Below are 22,979 nucleotides of genomic sequence, written 5' to 3' on the forward strand. Positions count from 1 at the left end.
AAGTTTGACTGTTTTTCTGCTTTTATTGTCCAATTTGAATATTGACTTCCACAGTGAACCCAAAAAGAGAAAAAAATTCTAACACAGAGCTTCTTAAGTTGATGGAACAAAAAATCCCTGATAGCTTCTAGGCTCATATCACTATATATAGATTCTCCGAGGCCTAATTCCAAAAGGGAAGAAATAACTTCTAACGTCATTTCTGACCTAAAATTTAAAAAGAACTCTGTGAACTTTGTTGCACCAGAAAAAGTTAAAAGACAAAGTGAATACAGTTTGTGTCCCATTCCCAAATGTCTCCTCTGCTCCTCCTGTTCATCATCTGTCCCCTTTCATCTTGACCCCTCTCTTCTGTCCCCACTGTGACGTCCTCCCTCTCCTCACCTTGTCATCCTGTGAGTCTGGCTGCAGCAGGCTGTGCTGCTGGATGGCCATGGGCGGAGGCAGAGGCACCGAGTCGGCGCCCTCCTCGCCCTCCTCCTCTCCACAGCTCTGCATGCCCGAAGAACTGGACTTGGACAGCGTGCCGCTCGACAAGCCCTCGTTACGAACCCTCTGCAACACACACAGGGATGTACAAAGTAGAGGTTTACGTCACAATGCTTTTACACAACTCCTAAACTGAGAGTGTGAAGTAATCCATCCGAACCCACCTCCTCCACAGTCTCGTCCTGAGGCGTAGCGGCGCTGTCGTCCGAGTCTTTCTGGGAGCCCATCGTCATCTCCCCGCTTTTCCGCACGTCGCGGCTCTTCTTGTGCTTGTGGGCCAGCTTCTTCACGTGGCCGTCTGCCTTGCCGCTGCTTAGCCGACGCACCGGGCTGGTGAGCCACTTCCGCAGCGTGTTACCTTGGAGATAAACCAAACACACCAAACTCAGTTTACTGTACGGAGGATCAATATGACGAGGGCAAGCTTACGGGATCTTGTGCAATAATAACAGTCACACTAGTGCTACACTTGAATTACAATATGCTGAAAGGTTATTATGGAATTTTTTGCCCAATGATGCCAAAATATTGTTACCTACTGAAGCTTTAACTAATTTCAGTTTAGTTTCAGTCAGCTTTTCTTTATAAGGGTAGCTGTTATTTGCATGTACTTTATACATTTCTGATGACAGATGACAGACGAATAGACCGATTTATAATGACAGTCTACCGTAGCGGCGTTCGCCACCCTCCAAAAATGGCGGCGCGCCCCAGAATGCTCCGTGATTCCCATTTCCTATAGCATTTAACAGTTAACATGAATGTTTTTTCCATTTCAGAGTACAGTTCCACTTATACTTGGTGCTTTAACGTGATGTTTATAGTTAGAAACAGCACTAGAACACCCTACTCAAGAAGTGACTTCACTTTAATATTGCTCTAGTGCACTGGTTCCCAATAGGAGGTGGGGGGTCTTGACCCCCACTAAGGGTCACCAAAGCTTCATGATTTTAAAGGGTGTAAGACAACCTTTTTAAAAATATACAGTTGGTCTAGATCTCAGAATTTCATCCATTTCTGTGAAGAAAACTAAATGAAATTGTTTTTTTTTAAAGATTGTATTATTATTTAGGATATAAACAGGATAAGGGCATGGTGAAGACCTGAACACACGTTATATTCACAGAATATAACCCTCTCTGCTGAACAGCCTCGTCCTGCATTAGAAAAGTACGCAGTTAAAACAACCAAAGAGATGATGGAACAATGGCCAAGCGTCAGGGAGAAGAAAACACTGAATTCGTCAAAAAGGAAGCCTATAAAGTGTGTATGATTGTTAAATAAAAAAAACATAATACAGACATAGAATTGTATTAAAAGTTCCTAAAAATAAGAGGAAAACATCTCTGATGCAATATTCACAGGAAATAATCTGCTCAAAATGAATCCAAATCGCTCGTTTTACACAAACTTCCTGCAGTTATTGCGTTCACTGTTTGGGTTAATTGTACAGTTTATCAGTTGTTCTGTTCTGTTATTGTTATGCATTGAATATAATATGAATCATCCATAAAATATGTCACTTGGTCAGGGGTCGTCAGTTTAATCAATGATAGAAAAGGAAAAAGGTTGGGAACCACTGTGGAAGTAATTGTGTAAATTGTACACCATTCTGATGTTACTTGCTATTTTTGAGTTGATGTGGTTGTTAAATTTTTCTGGGATGTCAGAGAGCAAAATACAACAGGTAGTACGGCACAGGTGACCATACCTGGTCGTTTAGGCCCTGGCGAGGTGTGGGAGCCAATGCCGTGGCCGGGCTGGAGCGTAGCGGACGACCCTGGCATGATGGAGTCATTGCTGCACACTGACAGAGTGTCTGTTAAAGACAAGAGTGAAGTTATGGTTGGAAATGTGCTTTATGGTGCAGACTTTTCAGCCCCGAACTGCATGTGATTATCATAAAGTGGGCGTGTCTGTAAAGGGGGGAACATGCATCCTTTCCTCCCTAACAGACACACTACGTCAAAGCTGAGCATTCGCACCACACGTTGTACCTTTGTGGTTGTAAATGCCCTCCATCTCCATAGAGGACCTGGAATGGGCGATGCAGAGCATGGAGCAGGGCACCAGGCCCTCCAGGGCGGGGGAGCGGTCCGTGGTCCTGACCAGGCACCAGTCCGGCTTGTCGTGGCAGCGCTCCAGAACCTCCACCGTCTGACCGCGCCGCACCGTCAGCTCGTTGCTGTTGCTGGCCATGAAGTCGTGGATCACCACGGTCAGCTCACAGCCACCGGAGAGCTGAGGGAGACAGGATACTCACAATGACCTGGTCTGGCATAGATTGTCTTAGTTGACACTTCATTTCTGGTCATCAGTGTGTGCACGTGTGTGTGTGTGTGTGTGTGTGTGTGTGTGTGTGTGTGTGTGTGTTGGCTCACCTTGTCGCTGTCCAGTGTGTTCTGTGAAGTGCGGGATGCCAGAGAGATGGTGTCTGGTTGGCTGCTGCCTTCACCCTGACTGTCCAGGTCCTCTCCATCCCTAAAAGACACACACACATGATCAATGTCAGCATAAATGGACTTCAGAGTGTATGTGATTGATTTGATAAAAAAACTAGGGCTGTCAAAGTTGCCGCGATAATAACGTGTTAACACAAATTAAGTTTTAACGTCACTAATTTCTTTAACGCAATCGATCTTTCGGAGGTTATAGCCCAGTTGTCAGTATCCAAGTTAGAGTGAAGATACTGGCATCGTATGAAACTAGAAAACCTAAGGAATACATTACTGCGTTCTATTGACAAATCTCCCTTTAAGGTTTATTTTGAACAGATAAAAAAAAAAGTGATATTAATCGCAATTAACTATGGACAATCATGCGATTAATTGTGATTCATTATTTTAATCAATTGACAGCCCTAATAAAAAAACTCTTTCTCGTGTGCATTACTTAAATAGTACTGTAGGTGTCACGTGTTTACCTTCCCCGTCCCTTGTGGTGCTTGGCTGTAGTTGTTTTGGGGATATGGATGGGCTCCTTCAGCGCTCCTCTCAGGTGAATGGTGCGCTCCTGAATCACCTCCCTGATGTGCTTGATCCAGTCCTGCTTGTTCTCGATGCTCGACGCCTGTTGTTGGTCAACAATGGAACGGAGTTCAAGGAGTCAAAAGTTAAGAGTTGTCAGGAAATTAACTTCCTTTGGAATTCTTGTTTCACTCTGTGTGTTTCACACAAGTCTGAATTTACCTCTTGTCACCTCTGCTCAACTGAAGGCATTATTCAGATAAATCTTAAATCCAATGAACTCAATTACCACTTCCTCGACATCATCCGACATGTTCCAAACATGTTCATTTGAATTAACTTTAAACTGGAGGTTATTTAACATATTAGTTATATTGAAGTGGATATTGTTACAATAATGTTTTTATACATTTGAACAGACAGTGTTTAGGTCAGTTTGGTAACATTTGCACTGCAGATAGACAGCCTGGGGTTCAAGTAAGGCTTATTGGGAATTTAAACTACAATCTTTCAACTCCCCCAGCTATGGCATTGGGTTAAAATTGGTTTCTACTACGGATTACATGAACTGCTTTTGCCCTTCTAGTGTGTTCTTAAAGGAGTAATTCACCCACAAAATGACCTTTTGTATATCAATTACTCACCCCGTGTTACCTTGAGTTCTTGAAGAAAGCTTTGTTTTTCTCACATTCCTCCACGGTAGGCGAGGTGTTACCGGTGTTACACGGTGGTCGGGCGATTACATTACTTGTTCACAACCCCAACCGTCGTTTTGCTTCTTTTTTTTTTCATAGAAATCTCATTTATCCATTTATATGCTCACTACTTCCTAAACATCTTCACTAAAACCCTCACTATTTAAAAGACATCCACATAAACAGTTTCATGCACGCGCAGTTGTGCTAGTCTGTAGGGTGTTAAATAGTAAGGTTTAACGAAGATGCATGTGTTCAATCTTTTATTATATAAATTATTAACCAGTTAACAATCCGCCGAATGCTATTCTGTCTTTTAGAGGTTGTAGCGGGCTCAGTCTTAAAACTAGAGTGAAGAACCTGGTATCATATACTATAATAAACTAGAAAACCTAAGGAATCCATTGGTACCAACCACGTCATGTTAGCTTGTCAGGAAGAACACTAAATAACATTTCAAAGTTACTCAAAATTTTGGCGAGGGTCCCTTGACCTCTGACCTCTGAGATGAACAGAGTGAAAACTGTTTCTTATTAGATAAAACAGATGTTGACAAACTGCATTATTTGCAGTTGAAAAAAGGTAATAAATCGCAATATATCTTATCGCAATACTCGACATGTAGGTACAAGTATGTAATAAGTAGAAGTAATAATAATGTATAAATCCAAAAATAGCCCATGAAATAAGAAATAATTCCACATTATTCATATTCAACATTATTTATTATTCTCAAACGAATATAGCTGTTTATTGTGTGTTCAGTAGTGCGGCAGCGGCACTGTCCCGCACACTGAAACGGGCGAGATGGAGACAGACAGACTGAAGAACATGTCAAGCCTGATGCGCCACGCCACGCCACGCCACGCCACGCCACGCCACGCCACGCCACTCCTTGCCTCGCAGCTTCGAATATCTTTGAATATTTCTCACCGAAGCTTCGAAGCCCAAAAAATGGAATTCAGGACTACCCTAGTTAATATTGTATCATGGGACATCTGGTGATTCCCACCCCTAATACAACTGGATAAATGAAACTTGGATTGTACTGCACAAGTTCTGAATGGATGATTTGATATAGTTTTGCTGTTGTTAAACGCGGCACTCATTTACTTCAATTCATGGCTTTACTCCATTTTTTTATTCTCCGTTCGCCGTGGAGGCTTTTGGGAAAAACATAGTTTTCTCCAAGAATTCAAGGTAACACGCGGTGAGTAATTGATATACAAACGGTCATTACTTTAAGCTATTTGTTCAAGAAGAAGGGCGGGGATAAGAGGTGCCAAGAGTTTGTGTTTCAGACTTGTGAGAAGTGGCTGAGGGCTGTGTTGTGGGATAGTTTGTACTCACCATCGCTCCATGTTTGGATCCCTGACTTAGCTTTGAATTTAAAATATAAAATAGAGAATTTCACTGGTTTGGTTTTTAGAAGATAAACATGACATTTTTTATGCTGACAAAAAAATGGTTTGACATGATAGAAACGCACAACACTGACAATTTGCCTAGACAGCGTACACTGTAGGCCAATTAAATGTGTAGCAGATTGTAATGGATGATGTGTGTGTGTGTGTGTGTGTGTGTGTGTGTGTGTGTGTGTGTGTGTGTGTGTGAATAGTTATAATGAGACACAATTCATTTACAACACACACATGACTGCTTCTCAGTGGTTAGTTTGGTAGTAACATGTCATATAGAGTTGTTACGCTCAGGATTAAATGTGTTAGGATTTTGGCCTCATGCTGTTCCAACGGCTGACACACACACTTTAATCCATCTGTGACAATATTCAACACACAGAAGAAAAAAAATTCACCCAGAGAACTAAATCAAATTGATGCCATGTCTTACTTCTACAATGGCGTTCCAAATCATTAAATAAAGGCTTGTTTTTCTGGTAGAGAAAGATGGCTACTTTGATAAAGTGGCATCGAGCCAGGGTGTGTGGGCGTTCAGGGGTTGAATCGGTGTCAGCAGCGTTGGTGGAAGCATGTCAGCCCACAGAGAGAATTAGAGATACAAAACATCCACAGAAAAACACAGCCCCGGATATACAGATGTGCCTGTGTTGGCTAACAGATGGAACAAAGCAGAATCTAACCAAAGGATAGAGAGAGACAGACAGACAGACGGACAGAAGAGGAGTTTGCGACGACAGAAAGCTTCTCGGCTCATGCAATCAAACGAGACATCAGAGAAATCAGGAAAGATGAGAATAGAAGAAGAAAGGTAGGAGGGGGTTGAATGTGAACTGGGTTAGGCCGATATAAAGGTTTTCAGACGCCCAATCAGATATTGATCGGTCAGTGACATCCAACAAACTAATATATTTATTATACAGTAAATACAGCGTTGGAGGAGGTATTCAGATCCTTTACTTAAGTAAAAGTACTAATAAAACCAGCAAAGTACCACACTGTGAATGTACTCCACTATAAGTAAAAGTCCTGCATTCAAAACTTAAAGGTCTTATTAATAACATTTTTATGTAGACAAATTATTTGTAAAAAAAAATAATACATCTGCAGAGCTTTAAGAAAGATGCAAAATAAAAGCATGGCTTTTACGTAAAAAAATTGAATTAATGTGAATTAATAATTTTAAAGATTTTGGCGGGTATTTTGTTTATTTATGTGGAAGATATCTGATATTCTAACAAAGCTTGTGAGCCAATAGTATAACGATACTGGTATCACGTGGTATCTCTGGGTCGTCAGCGATCAAATTGCCAGTAAGTGCAGAAAATAAAAGATAAATGTCTGAGTTTGACAGTAAGCGCCCTGCTTCTTTCACACACACACACACACACACACACACACACACACACACACACACACACACACACACACCTAATGTCTAATCCACCAGATGTATGTATAACATGGGGAGAAAAAAAACAGATGTGCGCTCAAGTACAGTACTTGAGTAAATGTACTTAGTTACATTCCACCATTGAGTAAAAACTGTATAAACTTTTAGTCTAAAATCTTATCATTTTCAGTGTTACTATTTTGAGTTTCCAGACTTTTAGTCTCCACTGAGTTCTGTCTCTGAAAACCCATATCGGTCGAACCCTAAACGACATATCAGAAAGGAACAGAAGAGAGCACAATTGCAATTACCTTGAGCACAATCTTGTTGTCAGAAGTCGGGGTGCGTCCCACCCACAGAGCAAACTTGCAGGGGTCTCCTTCAACATGCTCCGTCACCCCCAACTCTGACGTCTGGAAGAAGAGAGAAGGATAATATGAGAAGATGTCCTCAGAAGATAATCAGCAGTACAATGGCTATGTGAAATACTCTCGCTCCAGATGAAGTGTGATTTCTTGAGACGGCTGAGACTTGAGACTGTCTCAAGTGTTGATTTAAGTAGTGACGATTACATTACAGTACTGCAGTTTGATGATATGTGGTACTAAGAAACATTAAAAATGCTAATTATGTCATCTACCACTATAAACACTCAAAAGCCTGATTGGCTCTTATATTAATATGTCGTTCTTATTTCAGTTAAAGGAACAGTGTGTAACATTTCAAGGGAATCTATTAGCAGAAATGGAATATAATATTCATAACTGTGTTTTCATTAGTGTATAATCACCTGAAACTAAGAATCGTTCTGTGTTTTCGTTAGTTTAAAATGAGCCCTTCATATCTACATAGGGAGCGGGTCTTCTTCACGGATACTCGTGTATCGATATTTTCTTACACTCAAAGAGAAGAGTGAGCGGAGGGGTACTCTGTTGCATTCTGCAACCGCACCACTACAGTAGACGCTGCCAAATCCTACACCCTTTAAAGTAGTTAAGCAAAGAGAAACGTCTCATCCAAATATCACTCGTTACGTACACTTCACCGTCATCTACTTACAAAGAGTTTGCTCTTGTAGATGTATTTGCTCCTGCCGTTCGAGTCTTTGACCTCCTTGCTGAAGATGAGAGACATCTCAAACAGGAAGAGGTGGCGCTCTCGACCCTTACGGATCAGAGTCTTTGGATCCCAGACCTGGAAGGACTCCTGCAGAATGAGCTCGCCCTGGGATTCGAGGTTTTCATCAAAACCTGAGAGAAGGAGGGAATATTAGCATGAAAATAAAAACATGTTGCCTCATTTATGAAGAGCTGTAAGTTTGATAGAAGGTCGCTATAAATATAAATGACAGTAAATAACCAGTAAGTGTGTGGTAATCACCTTCCAGCATAGAGAGGTGCATGGCATCGTTGGCTTTCTTGGGAACACTGAGCATCACCTCCAGGCCGTCCTTGATCTCTCCTTTACCTTCTTCACAGCAGGTCAGCAGCTCCTAAACACACACACAGAAATCATGACAACAAGGAACTGTGGCGTCGACGGCCACCTCGGCGGTGAGATTATGGTAGGGTGCGTTACCTTCAACAGGAGCTGGTACTTGGTGATTCTCTGCACGGGCTTGATCAGATAGGAAGAGATGGAGTTGGCCAGTCGGTGCCTCTGTTGAATTTCCTGCGTAGAGAAGAACAGCGATGTGATCGCACGTAGCGGACAAGGACCATCCAATTTCACTTCAACAACCATAAGCGATACTCACATCAAAGTAGTTCCCAGCATGCTCTAGGATGAGCTGGGTGGAGTCGGGTTTGTTCTTACAGTAGTTCACATACATCTGGAACTTATCAGCCTAGACGGAGAGAGAAAGACGTTGCAATCAGCCACACTTAAAACTACCTGTGAGCTTAATATGTACATTTCTATTTTGCTTAATTCCAGAAACATTTAAGTGGCAATCTCGAAGATTTCATTTAAATAAATGTCTGTTAAGTCACTATCTATCACCGAATGAGGGAAAACTGGTGATTGAGCCTATGGCCCACTCAAGTTTCTTTATTATCATCAGATGCACAACGATTACAAAGAAGTGGTCACTGGCAATGAAACTCTTGGATTCCCTTAAACAATGCTCATTAAATATGTATATAAAAAAGGAAAATCACACAAGTAAAAGCCAAATGAGAATCTAAGATATAAAATAGTGCAAGTTAAAATATAGGGATGAAATATAAACATAAATATGATATTAAATAATTAATGTGAATTTGTGGTAGACAGTATTTCAAACGTATAAAGTCAATGCAAACAAGAATATAGTACACATATTAGGGCTGTCAATCGATTGAAATATTTGATCGCGATTAATCACATGATTTTCTATAGTTAATCTTGATTACTCACAAATGAATTACACATTTTTTATCTGTTCAAAATGTGCTTTAAAGGGAGATTTTCAAGTATTTAATACTCTTATCAACATGGGAGTGGGCAAATATGCTTGCTTTATGTAAATATATGTAAATACTTATTATTGGAAATCAATTAACAACACAAAACAATGACGAATATTGTCCAGAAACCCTCACAGGTACTGCATTTAGCATAACAAATATGCTCACATCATAACATGGCAAACTGCAGCCCAACAGGCAACAACAGCTGTTGGTGTGTCAGTGTGCTGACTTGACTATGACTTGCCCCAAAACTGCATGTGATTATCATAAAGTGGGCATGTCTGTAAAGGGGAGACTCGTGGGTACCCATAGAACCCGTTTTCATTCACATATCTTGAGGCTATGCCAGTTTTTCCCTTGCCAAAATTTAGCGAACTTCGTAGCGTTATTTAACTTCTTTTTTAATTCACAAACAGGTATGTATGTGACCTTCAGATCTACAAGCCAAATGTCAACAATCATCCGGACAGATAAGTTAGCTAATGCTTTATTAACTGAATACTAAGAAAATGTCTGTATACTATATATACACTACATTTCGGCTTTTGAATCTGATTCTCTGCGCAGTGTTTTGTGTTAGTTCAGCAGTTCTTTTGACACTTGCAGTAAACAGCCAGCGGATGGCACTCTCACCCTTTATCCTCCAAAAACAGCCGACTTGCTGTCTGTGACATCACATTCCTATTCCCTATTCGCAGACTCATGCCGTGTGCAGCGTAAAATCAAATCACGGTTGCTCACAGAATGATGGAGAAAGGCCAATTATTTACTGACTTCTTTAATAAAACGATAATAGTTTGCTTTGCTGCTCCTGGGACCTGTAATATTAATTAAACCCCATTTGCTGTTACTACCAGTACACAGGGTGTCGCCAAATCAACCAGGACTGAAAACTCAAGGATTGCCACCTATAACTAATCTAAATGTCCGCTGGTATAGTACAAGAGACAAAATATTTGTATTGAATGGCAGGTTGGAGCACATGCAGCAAATGCTGTAGAACAAATGATACATACCCAAGTGACAAAGCAATGCCCAACATCTTCTGGTAGCTGCTCATATTTCTCCAACTCTTTGAGAAAGATGCTGACAAAAAAAACAGAGTGAGAGATTAAAATGTGCCACAAATGAGCTTTGTGAAAAGTGATATTTCAAATCTGTTTATACCTTAACTGCAGAGGGGTTGTAGTCTAAGAAACTGCTAAAACTAAGTTCACACTACACAACATTCAAAGTCGTCAGATAACTGTACTGTTCCCACTACACATCTTGCTGTCCTGTATTCGGGAGTCTTGAATTTTAGGTTTTCACGCTACATGACTGACCAGCGACAGGAGGTCACACACTACAAGACCTTTCACCAGGAGGAATCCCCGATGAGGTCTCCAAACTACATTTTGTCACGAAAACACAGGCGAGAAATACACGTTAAATGACGTGATACCATATGTGAGACACATTGCTGATGTTGTTGTTGGCATATGTTTACAACATAGCCTGTTTCCACCGGTCTCCACACTCTTCTTTACTATTTATTCTTATAGGTGCAACAACAACTTTGGTCCACATTGCATTTCAGTTCCTAATGTTACAGGCGACCTCTCCTCCCCCAGGTTTCCCCTCAACCCGTGTCTTGTGCTCTCATTGGCTGTAGCTCGTGGCCGGAGTTCCCTAGAGGTCCAGATATTAAGATATTTAGATATCTGGAATGTGTCTGTGAGGCGTTGGCTCTCGTCTTTGAGCAGTTCACACATGATGCTCGAGCGCCTATGTGAGAGCAGCGAGCCAACGCCGATTCGCCTCCGATCTGGGGCTTTTGGCGGGGAGCTCCAAAAACTGTCAGGGAGCGGAAAATCAGGGCTAAAGTGGTGTAGTGTGAACTAGGCTTTCAAGACGCTAAACTTTGTTTTAATGTCATACCGCAAATCAATAACAATTTAAAACTTGATAAAGTTCCCAAGTGCTAAAAGGTGTTTCTTACTTATGGTGGAATTCATAGAGGTCCTGCATGTTTCCAAAGATGATGTGCTCCTTGTTGATGATTCCCGGAGGAATCTCCTCGACTCCGCTGGTCATCTCCCACAGGTAGGTCTGCAATGGAGAGAAGGAGACAAGATTAAAAAACAAACTAACTCTTCATCAGGGTTCTGATGCATTGCCACATATTTTGTGTGAAAAGTTGTTGCACAACGCCGGCATGAAGCAGGTTAACAGTGGTGGGTTGAGAAGCTTAACTCACATCCATGCACTCCCGCAGGTCTCGCACGTAGGTTTTTTCTGTCTGAATCAGCTCTGCCATGATGAACCTAGACACACACACAAAGACACACACACACACACACAAAATTAGCAAGTGTCATACTGTCCTCATCCACAGAATGATAAATCACCATCTCTCTTTCAGCCCGTCTGCTTCACCCATTTAAACTGATGAATAATGAAAGAGTGTGCCCCATAAAGCTTACATGGTCGTAAAGCATCCCCGAATGACTGAAATCCTGCTCGTGATTTGTGCTGCTCATATAAAATGACGCAGTCTCCTTTTTCCTGTGTGCTACATGTAGATTAATCTGTTCTCTCGGTTGTGTGTCTGCACTTCTTGTGCTGGCACAGCAAAGAGGAGGCTGATGTCTGGAGGAGAGGGTTTAAATCACGCGATTCCATTATGTGCACACATTTACACTGAACTCACTCTCTTACACAGAACCACTTACAACCATTGAGCCGGTAGGGGTTGACAAGGACATTGACGGGCGCAATAATTGATCCTGTGACCTTCTTATGACAGATCATCTCGGTGAGCACTAATCTGCTCTGCTGCGTATTTTGTGCACCGAGCCACTAATTTAATTGCACGTACTTTGGAGCCATAAAACATATTTCCAACAGGAGGAAAAAATGCAGTGAAAATTGCTGACTTGCTACTATTTGTTTAGTTTGTAGGCATAGCACGTACTGTTTCAGAAGCAGTAGCCATCTCCATGGTCTGAAGAAAGTGAAACAGAAGTGCCTTAAACTTGCATTATTTCTAATGGCCAGCAGAGGGCGACTCCTCTGGTTGCAAAAAAGAAGTCTGATTGTATAGAAGTCCATGAGAAAATGAGCCTACTTCTCACTTGATTTATTACCTCAGTAAACATTGTAAACATGAGTTTATGGTCTCAATCGCTAGTTTCAAGTCTTCTTCAATACAGCATGATGTTCATTTAGTAAATTATGGTCCCATTTAGAGTCAAATAGACCATAAAGCAGGGGATGCTTTAGGGCGTGGCTACCTTGTGATTGACAGGTCGCTACCACGGCGTTGTCCGTTCTGGGAGTTGTCCGTGTTTTCATCTTACAACTTTAATTCTTTGTGTTTTCAGTTCATGAAAGTTAATTATAACATTTTGGTCGCCTAAAAATATCTTACTCAGCATTCGGTTGTACTGCTAAACAGTTATATTAGGCATAACCTTGTGCACTTTTTAATCTGCTAAATTATTCTGAACTAGCAATTCTTCAACCATTTATCTGTTCAGAAAAAAAAGCTGTTTTTTGATAAAGTATGACATTAACAGGAAGTGGTGACATACTCCTTTCTGCGTGCCGACTTGCGTTTCTCCTCATTTAGCTCATGAGCGGCATCCCGCAGCTTAACCTCCGACCCCGGAGCCGAGGCTGGGATGATGTCCAACTGGAGATCCTTACTCTGAGACAGACGGAGACAAAGTTAAATATCAAGTGACTTTCACAGACAGATGTTCTACACCTGTAATCGACCAGAACACATGACCACGTACTGCCTTGTTAGAGTCCGAGGAGATGCCCAGGGCTTTCTCCAGGCTGCAGCGGTACTTGTCCATGCGCAGGGAGAAGTCTCGGTAGCGTTTGTCCACCGCCGTCACCCATTTCTTGATCTCCCCAGCGTGACTGTGGCCTTTCTCGCAGAAGCCGTCAGCCAGCTGGATCAGCAGCTTCACACGCTCCTTAGTTTGCTGAAAGAGACGGGGAAGAGAGTGTTAAAAGTAGGGGGTGGAACGGTACATAGAATTCACGGTTCGGTATGTACCTCGGTTCGGTATGTTTTCGGTACAATAGGGAAAACAAACAAATAATAGCCTAATAATGATTATTTTTTTCATTTTAAAAATGTAACCATTCCACAGTTTGGCTCATCGGCCATGACTGTAACAGTGAAGGCACTCAAATAGAGCATTGAGCTTGACTAACCAGGCTAAAAGCCGACTGCTACAGCTGACCGAGAACAGCTGCTGCGCTGCCAAAACTTTCCAGGTAAAACCTCGCGCTCCAGAATTTCTGTTCCACGTGTGTGAGTAGTAGACATAAACAGATGTTTGGGTCACCGAAAGGATGTCGCGGGCGAAACCGAACTCCTGTACTGAACAGTTCGGGACGAATCCATGTACCGTTCAACCCCTAGTTATATAAACACACTAGCATACACACACTGTGACATGCTTATGTATGTGAGGCCAACCTTGGCTGTGATGTGGAAGTCCTCATGTTCCTTCAGCAGTTCCTGTGTGTGGTGGATACTCGAGCCGGTGGAGGTGTGTGTGGACAGGTAAAACTCCCCGGTGTCGTGAATCCACTCCAGAGCCTGAAAAACACACAGAATACAGGTATTGTCAGATCACATGATGTGTGTATGTATGTGCATGAGTGTTTTCCTGTCTTGTAAGTAAAATGTATCTTTGACCTGAACCTAACTGTGTGTTTGAGTGTTTAATGATGTACCTGTTTGGCGCTGCGTTCAAACACCACATACTGCTGACACTGGTCCAGCCGTCGTTTCCTCATGGTCCAGAAGTGGAGAACACGATTCTCTCTCTGTAGCAGCTCGTTGAGGATGTCTGGACACAACAGAAAACACAAAAAGATTCAGGCATTCAGCACCTAAATACCCAACCTAACTCACACTCAACTTAAATCAGTTCTGCATACTGGCAACATTACCCTAATTTGTTAAAGAGCTTTTCTACCGTTGGACATGTAATACCCTTTTTCCACCAAAATTAGTGCGTATATGCAGTTTTTCCTAAACACTAAAAACCCATTAAAAATAGGAGACTCCTTTCCCATTGCTAGTAGATGAGTTGCGTTTCTGTTTTTTCCGGTGTGTCACGTTTAATGTCACAAATGCCCCAGAAAACAGGGTTAGTAAACTTGAAAATGTTACACTGGTTACTTCTTTTTTTTTTTACATTTGGTACTTATTCAGTTCAGTTTTAAAGCTAGAATGAAGATCCTGATATCAAATGAAACTATAAAAACTCAGGAATCCAACCATGTCATACTAGCTTGTCGCGAAGGAGGCCAAATAACGCTCCAAACTTACACTAAATTTTGGCGAGGATCTTGACCTCTGACCTCAAGGTATGTGAATTAAAATGGATTCTATGGGTACCCACGAGTCTCCGCTTTACAGACATGTCCACTTTATGATAATCACATGCAGTTTGGGGCAAGTCATAGTCAAGTCAGCACACTGACACACTGACAGCTGTTGTTGCCTGTTGGGCTGCAGTTTGCCATGTTATGATTTGAGCATATTGTTTATGCTAAATGCAGTACCTGTGAGGGTTTCTGGACAATATTTGTTATTGTTTTTTGTTGTTAATTGATTTCCAATAATAAATATATACATATATTTGCATAAAGCAAGCATATTTGCTCACTCCCATGATGATAAGAGTATTAAATAATTGACAAATCTCCCTGAACAGTACATTTTGAACAGATAAAAAATGTGTAATTAATTTGCGATTAATCACGATTAAATATTTTAATCGATTGACAGCCCTAGTATTTTCTGATACTTACTTTTAACCTGCTGTTCTGGTGCTTTGACGTGGCTCAGCATCCCGGGCATGTTGACGCTGTTCCTGTGCATGTACTTGAGGAAGACATCTGCGTTTCTTCGGGCCAGAGTGCACGCCTGATAATAATAATGATATAATATTAACACACACACACACACACTGAGATCAGAGATGTAACTTGACACTATGTTTAGGTTTTGTTTTGATTTTGTTGTATGTTACCTTGAGGAAGGCCTCCTTCTGCTCCAGGTGTTTACTGATCATGGGGCTGACATGGTCCGTTTCACAGTTGGGTCCCAGTTTGTCGGCTCCTCCGCACCAGTCCTCCTCTCTCTTATACTCCTGCTCCAGGCTCTCCAACACACTGCACACCTGTGGGGACAAACACACTTCTTAAGGCCTTTTTTCACACCAGAGGACGAAAACGAAACGAGATATTTCGCGTTCAAACCTTTTCACACCAGGGCTGACACAAATATTCGTGTTGCGCGCATTCCACCGAAAATTTCAGTTTCGCACCGTCACGCAGTCATCGGTGCTTAAGTTGTGTTTACTATGATAAACCCACACTCAACTCTATGTACTGGAGACGGGCTCGTTATTATTCCAAGTGTGCGGGTCTGTGTAGAAAACGTACAATGTGGTTGGATTTCCTATGAAGCATGTTCTTGTAACGAGTGTAAATGATGAGCTTATGGCACTGGTTGTCATCATTCATGACTGGACTGGATCATATGTGTTTATTATATGTGATATATGGCCTTTATTTCAAGGCTTAATGGTCAGTTTATAATGGTCAGCTTACCTCCGAGGGCTCAGTGGATTTCTCAAGGAAAAACAGTGAGTTCATATGCTTCCATTGCTGGTAATAAAAACAATAGAGAGCTACAGGAATGAGTCCTAAAACCCAGAAATGAGTTAGCATTTTAGCACTTCCGGTTCCCTCGTCTGGAAGTCAATGTTTTTTTTTTTTAATGGATTTTTAGTTAGATGCCAGAATTAAGAGATTTTCACGTTTTGTTCTACGATATAAAATATGTCAGTAAATATCCCACTCCGAAATTTGCAGAAATCTAAACGGCTGCGTAAAAAAAAAACACCCACCGCATTGCGAAATACGAAAGTTGCTGATTCGGTGTGGATAGGCTGATAGAATTTTTAAATTGTCGTGTGATTTATGCGCGTTTGGGCTGAAAAGACTTTTAGAAATAGTCAAATTGCTGGCCCCTCCGCGGGTTCTCCTACCTGTTCGGAGGTTTTGTAAAAGGCCACGGAGGCGTTGACCAGCTTCAGCCGGTCCTCCATTTTCAGCATGAGCTGCTGCCAGTGGGAGGCCACGCTCTCTGCACAGTCTCTGATCAGGTCCATGTCATAGTGGTTTGCCTGGAGCAGAGCCTCCGCCTTCTGCTGGACCTGCAGGGCACTCTGGTGGGTTTTCTGCAGAGAGGGAAGAGGTGGAGAGCGGATAGGGTTAGAATGACCAAAAAATAATGAGAAACTGTGTCAAATCTAGCCACAGACTTTGGACAGAATACATAACGGAGGTGTGTTCACGAGAAGAGTCCATATGAACGCCTCCCTCTTGTCGTATTCACGACCTCGCATGTAAGTGGAAAGTTTCTGAAAGCTCAGAGTTTCTGAAAGCTCAGAGTTTACGAGTTGTGACGTGTTTGTTGAATTTGTCAGAAATGGCGGAGGCACATGGAAGTACATTTTTCGGTGCATAATAATTTTTAGTCGTATATTGTTTCTCTTCGTAATTTTATAATAGGTCGGAGGAAAATGTTGATATTCCCAACGGCCTCATCTTTTTCCTCTGTCATTATGCCTTTACATTTCCTGCATTATGTTACCCACTTACTAGCTTGCCAAATCGTTAGCCTCTGTGGCTTCTAGATGACAGTAACGTTAATATTGCTGTTGCTTAGCAGCGGTGTTCTCACGACTTAACCGCTTGAACGCCGAGCATATCGTGTACACGACTTCCCATGTTGTAAACACAAGCTCACGAGTTTCATTTGTAGGAAACAAAACAAACACCGTCTCCTTCTCACCTCAATGGCGTGTTGAAACTGTTCATGTTCCCTCTGCAGTTGTTCAGCTTCCTGTAGAGAGCTGGCTGTTATTAGACCAGCGTTCAGCATCGACTCGCCGTTACGAATCCAACCCAGAACCTGAAAAAAAAAAAAACAGAGGAAAGCTGTGATCAAATGTCCAACACTATTTTGATCTCTCTTTTTTTTTTTAAAGAACTTAGTCCTGGTATGCTGTAGTTGTGAAACATTGGCCTGCAGATGGCGCCTTGTCACACTTTCAAGACTGTGGGTTTTACCTGTTTGACTTCAGCCTGCAGGTGTCTCAGCTGGACGCACTGCTCCAGGTGCCTGCGGTGCTGCTCGGCTGCCAAGTCCAGTTCTTGCTGCTTCTCGTGGAGGAACTCCAGCAGGTCCTGAACCCGTGTAGCCATGTCGACGTCCCGGTCACACAGCAGCTCCACACCTGCAGACAAGGCACACATTTTAGACCTGAGTTCTGCCTGTCATTGCAATTAACTTCAAATGTTCTCCTCCCTGACAGTCTTAATTATTACGCACATTTGTATTCGTCTTTTAAAGCAAATTCACCTCCAATCTAATAACTGCTCTACAATATGATCAGTATGATCAGTATGTTTCAATACACGTGACATGATGTAACCATTCTTTGTGCGGTTTTAGAGAGCACCTATTAGCATGTAAGATCACAGGTGAGTTATTATGGTTAGTGAGTGGGTGCCTCTCATCACAAACGCTGACCGAAACTGACCCGCGACACCTACACAGCATCAATATTAAACTAATGTAGCCAACACAGAAATCTGTGCAGCAACAGTGAACATGAGCTGCATCCTGCTTTAACCCTCAGCTCAATGATGACTGATGTCTGATGTGGCAACCAGGTGACAAACATCTCCTCACTGCTACTTTACAGCATTTGAGATTTAACCCTGAGAGGCCCACTTAGACCCGTTTTTGTCTTTTTTAGGGGGGTACAGGGGGGGTCTTTAGGGGGGAGATAGCAGGTCAACAGTAGATGTCACAAGCGGTGTACATCATCTGAAAGCTGGGAACCTGAAGATTAATTTGTGATGCAGCCCTCATGAATTAGAAATAAACATGAACTAATGAATTAAAATAAATTGTGAAAGTGTATAAGGGCTTAAAATATTATGATGGAAGTATATGATGGCCTTCCCCATGGTCTATTATGCCTTAACATTGTTGCAGCAATTTTTGGGTTGATACCATTTGTTACACAGATTTAGTGCTAAATTTAACATTTTTTTACCACTCGAGAATTGATTAATGATCAATAATCCCTCCAAAATACCTCATTAAGACACCAAGACTTTGAGGAACACCATAAAAAAAGTCATACTGTGATTTGGGATCAAAAACTTTTGACATTTGGAGATTTCTGCAAGAATTGCATTTTTCGGCGATTGGATGGCGAGCGCTTCTGTTCTGGAAACCGCTCAGAAACACCCTTATTGTCAATCTACCTAGGAAGGCCATCCATCCTCTGAATGCTCTAGGTCTTTAGTTTGTGGCTGTACAGTTTCATGAGGCTGTGATTATCCTAGAGGTCACCACAGGTCATTTCATACAGTGAGGTCAAATTTTAAAAAATGGTCTCACTGTATGAAATGGCTACTATGGAAACTAACATCATCACACATGAATACAACTGGGCTCATTGGATTCACAAGAGTCTCAGCTTTATAGTGATACCTAATTTATGCATTTCCAAGACTGTTTAGGGACCCCAGTATGCAGAAATATTTAATTACACCATTTTAGAATAGACGGAAATAACACATTTATACTGCATTAAAAAAACTGCATGTTGGGGCCAAACACACTGCAATGTAAAGGAAATGAGGGTGATTGTTAACACAATTAACAGAGTACAATGTTTTTGGTTCTTTCAAAGACCAATGGCTGCCCTGGATGGCGTGGTGCTGTATATACCATACAGGGCTCTGTACTCACCAGAGGACTGGACTTCGTTGACGTACTGCAGCAGCTCCTGTCCCTGGTGGATGACATCGAAGGTGAGGTTGTTCATGGTCAGGGCCTTGTCAGCGTGGTGCTGCAGCCGCTGCTCGGCCAGCGTCAGGTCCTCTGTGTCAAAATCATTCATCTGACCCGTCAGCTCCTCGTTCCACGACTCCAGGTCAGAGATGATCTGAGGAAGGACAACAAGAGTCAGAGGCCACATACACATTGAGTATGTATTCGCACTGTTGAAAGGTCACTGGATGTGCTTTTTTTTTTTTTTTTTTAAATAGTGACTGAGATTGTAGCACAACGCTTGCTCTTTAAAAACTTTTTATGTTTTGCTTAAAATGTCCCCCCTCTCTCCTCCCAAGCAGACTCACGTCGATGGCGTCCCTCTCGAAGATGCGGAGCTGCAGGAAGAGCTCCAGTTTGATCTTCCTCTCCTGGAAGAGCTCCTCCATCTGGGCCTGGGCCTCGTCCAGCTGCTGCAGGACGCTCTCTATGTGGTTGATGGAGCTGTTGTGCGGCGTCTTGTTGCTGGAGATGGCCGAGTCCCTGGAACAGAAACAAACAATTAAGCATTTAGCGGAGAGAGGCAGCGCTGTCCACTGTAAAAAAAAAGATGCAGCTATAAAGATGCAGTTGGGCGCAACGCCAAGCCAACTTAGCTGCTCTAAAAACTGCTGCATAGCTCAGCCTGCAGCGGCTTATTCAGCTGTAATATACTAAAGCAGTAGCTTTCAAGACAGCTAATGTTCATTTAATTAAATTGTGAAAAGTTCTGCCTGAAGAAAGCATAACACAATCTCAAGTTTAAAATTTCATTTTCAAGAGTGAATTTTGTAGACTGGGTTTTTATGTTATGATTTCTCTTAAATCCTTTTTTAAAGCTGCAGTTGGTAACTTTGAACAAATATGATAAAAAAAAAAAAGTATTTTTATAAAACTGTCACTATATCCTGACAGCAGTGCATGAGACAGATAATCTGTGAAAAAAGTCATGTTCTCCTGTGCTCCTAATGGCATTTGTAAGATTCCACAGCACCAAAGGAAATCAACCAATCAGAGCTGAGCTGTCTCTAACGCAGCTGTCAATCACGCTAAACTCACGGACTCCGATCAAACGGTCAAACTAGGCAGCGCTGATCAAATATGAATCAATATTCTGTTACTGTAATGTCTATTTCTCGCCTCAAATGTTTCCAGAAACATCTTGCAGTGTACTGTTTAGCTGTAAAATGAGAAAGTTTGCACCGTGGGCGGTGATTGGTTTTGGCTCGACTATTTTCAATATGGCAGCCCATTGGTCCCATTGGTGCACACAATGTGGACCGCGGTGGGAAAGTGAACCCGGTCGTACAGATACTGATTCATCACTCTGACAGATGCACGAACAACACAGACACCAGTGAGTTAACGAGGAGAGGCAAAATATGAGTAAGCACAGACAGTGGAGGTCACACGGATTCTGATTGGCTTCAGGTTGATTATTCAGCGTGACAGATACACTCCCACACTCAAACGCACATTTATGAACGCTGTGTGCAGCACGGTGTCACACACACATACACACACACACACACACACACACAAGCACAAGGTGTGTAGAGTTACAGTTGCCTCCCGGGGAGAGAGACCGCCACACAATTAGACACACGCTCATAAAAGCAGACTTATGTAAGAATTCACAGTGGAGCCGATACACCGGGGAGAGAGGGGAGGAGAGAAAAAAAAAAAGGGGGTGGATGAAGAGGGAGGAAGAAGAGGGACTGGAATATCCTCAGTATAAAAATAGAGTTGGAGAATGAGGGTCAACTGCATCCACCTCTCCAACACCTCCTCCCATCCTCTCAGCTTTCTGTTTTTGGTTGTCATGCATCTCACTACTGTCTTTTCAAAATTACACTGTTGACTGTTCATTGCATATATTTACATATTCACACATATTTCAATTCCAAATGCCTACACCACCCTGCCAAAGCTCTATTGAGAGAACGACTAAAAGAAGACCATTATGTAAGTAGACCTAAAAATGTTTTTTTGTACATTTTTATTGTCACTAATTGGCCCAGAGGTGCATGTGCACTACAGAGCCTTTTACAGCCGACGTCGTCAGAAATATGCATGTTGGCAACAGAAGTGGCGTTTAGCCCCCCCAGTCATCCAGACGAGTTTGCTAGCACAAAATGTCCTTTTGTTGCGTGTTCGGTTGTGAGAATTGATATTCCAACAGCTGACTCAAGTTCTGCAGCATTCCAACAGGATCACGACCGTTTCAGAGCAACAGGTGTTAACTGGTGACTTTCAGCAGAATGCGTCCGCGGCTGCTCGTGGTAAGTGATGTAAACGGTCGGCGTAGATAATAGACACAGATGATTATGTATTTAAAGGAACAGTGTGCAACATTTCGGGGGATCTGCTGGCAGAAATGGAATATAATATTCATAACTATGTTTTCTTTAGTGTATAATCACCTGAGACTAAGAATCGTTGTGTTTTCGTTAGCTTAGAATGAGCCGTTCATATCTACATAGGTAGCGGGTCCTCTTCGCGGAGGTGCAAAACCGTGGTAACCACAAGCTGCCGTCTGACTTCCGTTTCTCCTAAAGTAGTGTTGTCATGGTAAGGATGGCCTCTGAGCGAGGCAAACGGCGTTACCACGGTTTTGCAATCGGTGGCTCACGTTACCGCGGTCTTGGAAAGGGAGGAGTGAGCGGAGGGGTGCTCAGTTGGTTGCAATCTGCAACCACACCATGAGGTGTCGCCAAATCCCACACACTGTACCTTTAGAATTGATTGAAGGCTTTTGCAAGGACACCTACATGTTCCGTTTGTGTTTTCAACAGCTGCGGTCATTACGAGCAACCACGATGCATTCGGATGAGAGTCTGCAACACGGTCACCGGCGACTCTTTCTTAACTAGTATTTGAAGTGGTTTAAAGGATTGGTTGGGGTCAGTTTATCTGTTTTACTCCGTAGTTCTCTGATTCAACTGATACTAGTTTTGCAGATTGTATCGGACTGCCTTTGGATTCGCATTCAAACTGAAATTTAAGCTGGTTTCAGATCACTCTCAGGAGGGGAGTGTCATTTCTAGTTTCTAGTTTTTTTCGTCTACTAATTTGTAGGTTTTTATTTAGCTACACTTCTAGTTTTAGAAAACAGACTGTTACTGTACAGAGAAGAAGAATGCATCCATAGTTGACATGCATGTGTCTATTGTTAAGACATATACAGTATATATAGTACCATATAGCTAAAGAATTACCTCAGGAGCTTCAGTAAAAGTTTAAAATAAGTAGATTTCTTCTACACAACACACCTAACGGTATAATTTGTCTTTGATGCTTAGCACTGTTTTTTTAGTCGGCTGCATTAATCTCTACCTGAGCTGCTGGATGAGATCCTCTCCCTCCTTGATGACGTTGACGGTGACCTGCAGCGTGGTCTGCTGCTGCTGGCCGAAGCGTTTGATCAGATCCTGGACGGCCTCCACCGACTCGGCGTAAACGTCGTCCAGCAGCTCCTTCTGGAGCTCCTCCAGCCATGTCCACAGCTGCAGGGGGACATACGTACGTTGGTATGATGCACATTGTATTTCACAGCAACAGAGTGTTCTTACGCTATACTACGAGCTTTTCTGGTAATTGTCATATAGAATATTTAGGTGTGAAATCTCAAAATGAAAACACGTTGTTTGAT

At 42.2% G+C, this 22,979-nt stretch overlaps 1 protein-coding gene across 11 annotated transcripts in view; it reads right to left on the reverse strand.

The window, feature by feature from the left end:
• The window catches only part of LOC119503957 (triple functional domain protein), a 108,182-nt gene that overhangs the window by 17,582 nt on the left and 67,621 nt on the right, over window positions 1–22,979 (reverse strand). For 8 of the 11 annotated variants that reach the window (XM_037796021.1, XM_037796016.1, XM_037796018.1 and 5 more), the window contains 27 exons: window positions 22,664–22,833; window positions 19,657–19,831; window positions 19,268–19,463; window positions 17,569–17,735; window positions 17,291–17,410; window positions 16,482–16,673; window positions 15,459–15,608; window positions 15,238–15,352; window positions 14,152–14,267; window positions 13,892–14,014; window positions 13,194–13,388; window positions 12,987–13,102; window positions 11,651–11,717; window positions 11,393–11,502; window positions 10,428–10,497; window positions 8,718–8,807; window positions 8,540–8,632; window positions 8,342–8,453; window positions 8,021–8,211; window positions 7,273–7,374; window positions 5,501–5,530; window positions 3,413–3,558; window positions 2,871–2,970; window positions 2,487–2,730; window positions 2,201–2,308; window positions 654–847; window positions 385–555 (listed from right to left, as the gene is read on the reverse strand). In XM_037796021.1, coding sequence (XP_037651949.1) covers window positions 385–555; window positions 654–847; window positions 2,201–2,308; window positions 2,487–2,730; window positions 2,871–2,970; window positions 3,413–3,558; window positions 5,501–5,530; window positions 7,273–7,374; window positions 8,021–8,211; window positions 8,342–8,453; window positions 8,540–8,632; window positions 8,718–8,807; window positions 10,428–10,497; window positions 11,393–11,502; window positions 11,651–11,717; window positions 12,987–13,102; window positions 13,194–13,388; window positions 13,892–14,014; window positions 14,152–14,267; window positions 15,238–15,352; window positions 15,459–15,608; window positions 16,482–16,673; window positions 17,291–17,410; window positions 17,569–17,735; window positions 19,268–19,463; window positions 19,657–19,831; window positions 22,664–22,833 — 3,663 coding nt within the window. The remainder of the gene's footprint in view (window positions 1–384; window positions 556–653; window positions 848–2,200; window positions 2,309–2,486; window positions 2,731–2,870; window positions 2,971–3,412; window positions 3,559–5,500; window positions 5,531–7,272; window positions 7,375–8,020; window positions 8,212–8,341; window positions 8,454–8,539; window positions 8,633–8,717; window positions 8,808–10,427; window positions 10,498–11,392; window positions 11,503–11,650; window positions 11,718–12,986; window positions 13,103–13,193; window positions 13,389–13,891; window positions 14,015–14,151; window positions 14,268–15,237; window positions 15,353–15,458; window positions 15,609–16,481; window positions 16,674–17,290; window positions 17,411–17,568; window positions 17,736–19,267; window positions 19,464–19,656; window positions 19,832–22,663; window positions 22,834–22,979) is intronic. The other 3 variants (XM_037796026.1, XM_037796019.1, XM_037796025.1) reach the window with 1 other exon arrangement.

This window comes from Sebastes umbrosus, chromosome 15 (genome assembly GCF_015220745.1).
Source record: "Sebastes umbrosus isolate fSebUmb1 chromosome 15, fSebUmb1.pri, whole genome shotgun sequence".
Lineage (NCBI taxonomy): Eukaryota > Metazoa > Chordata > Actinopteri > Perciformes > Sebastidae > Sebastes > Sebastes umbrosus.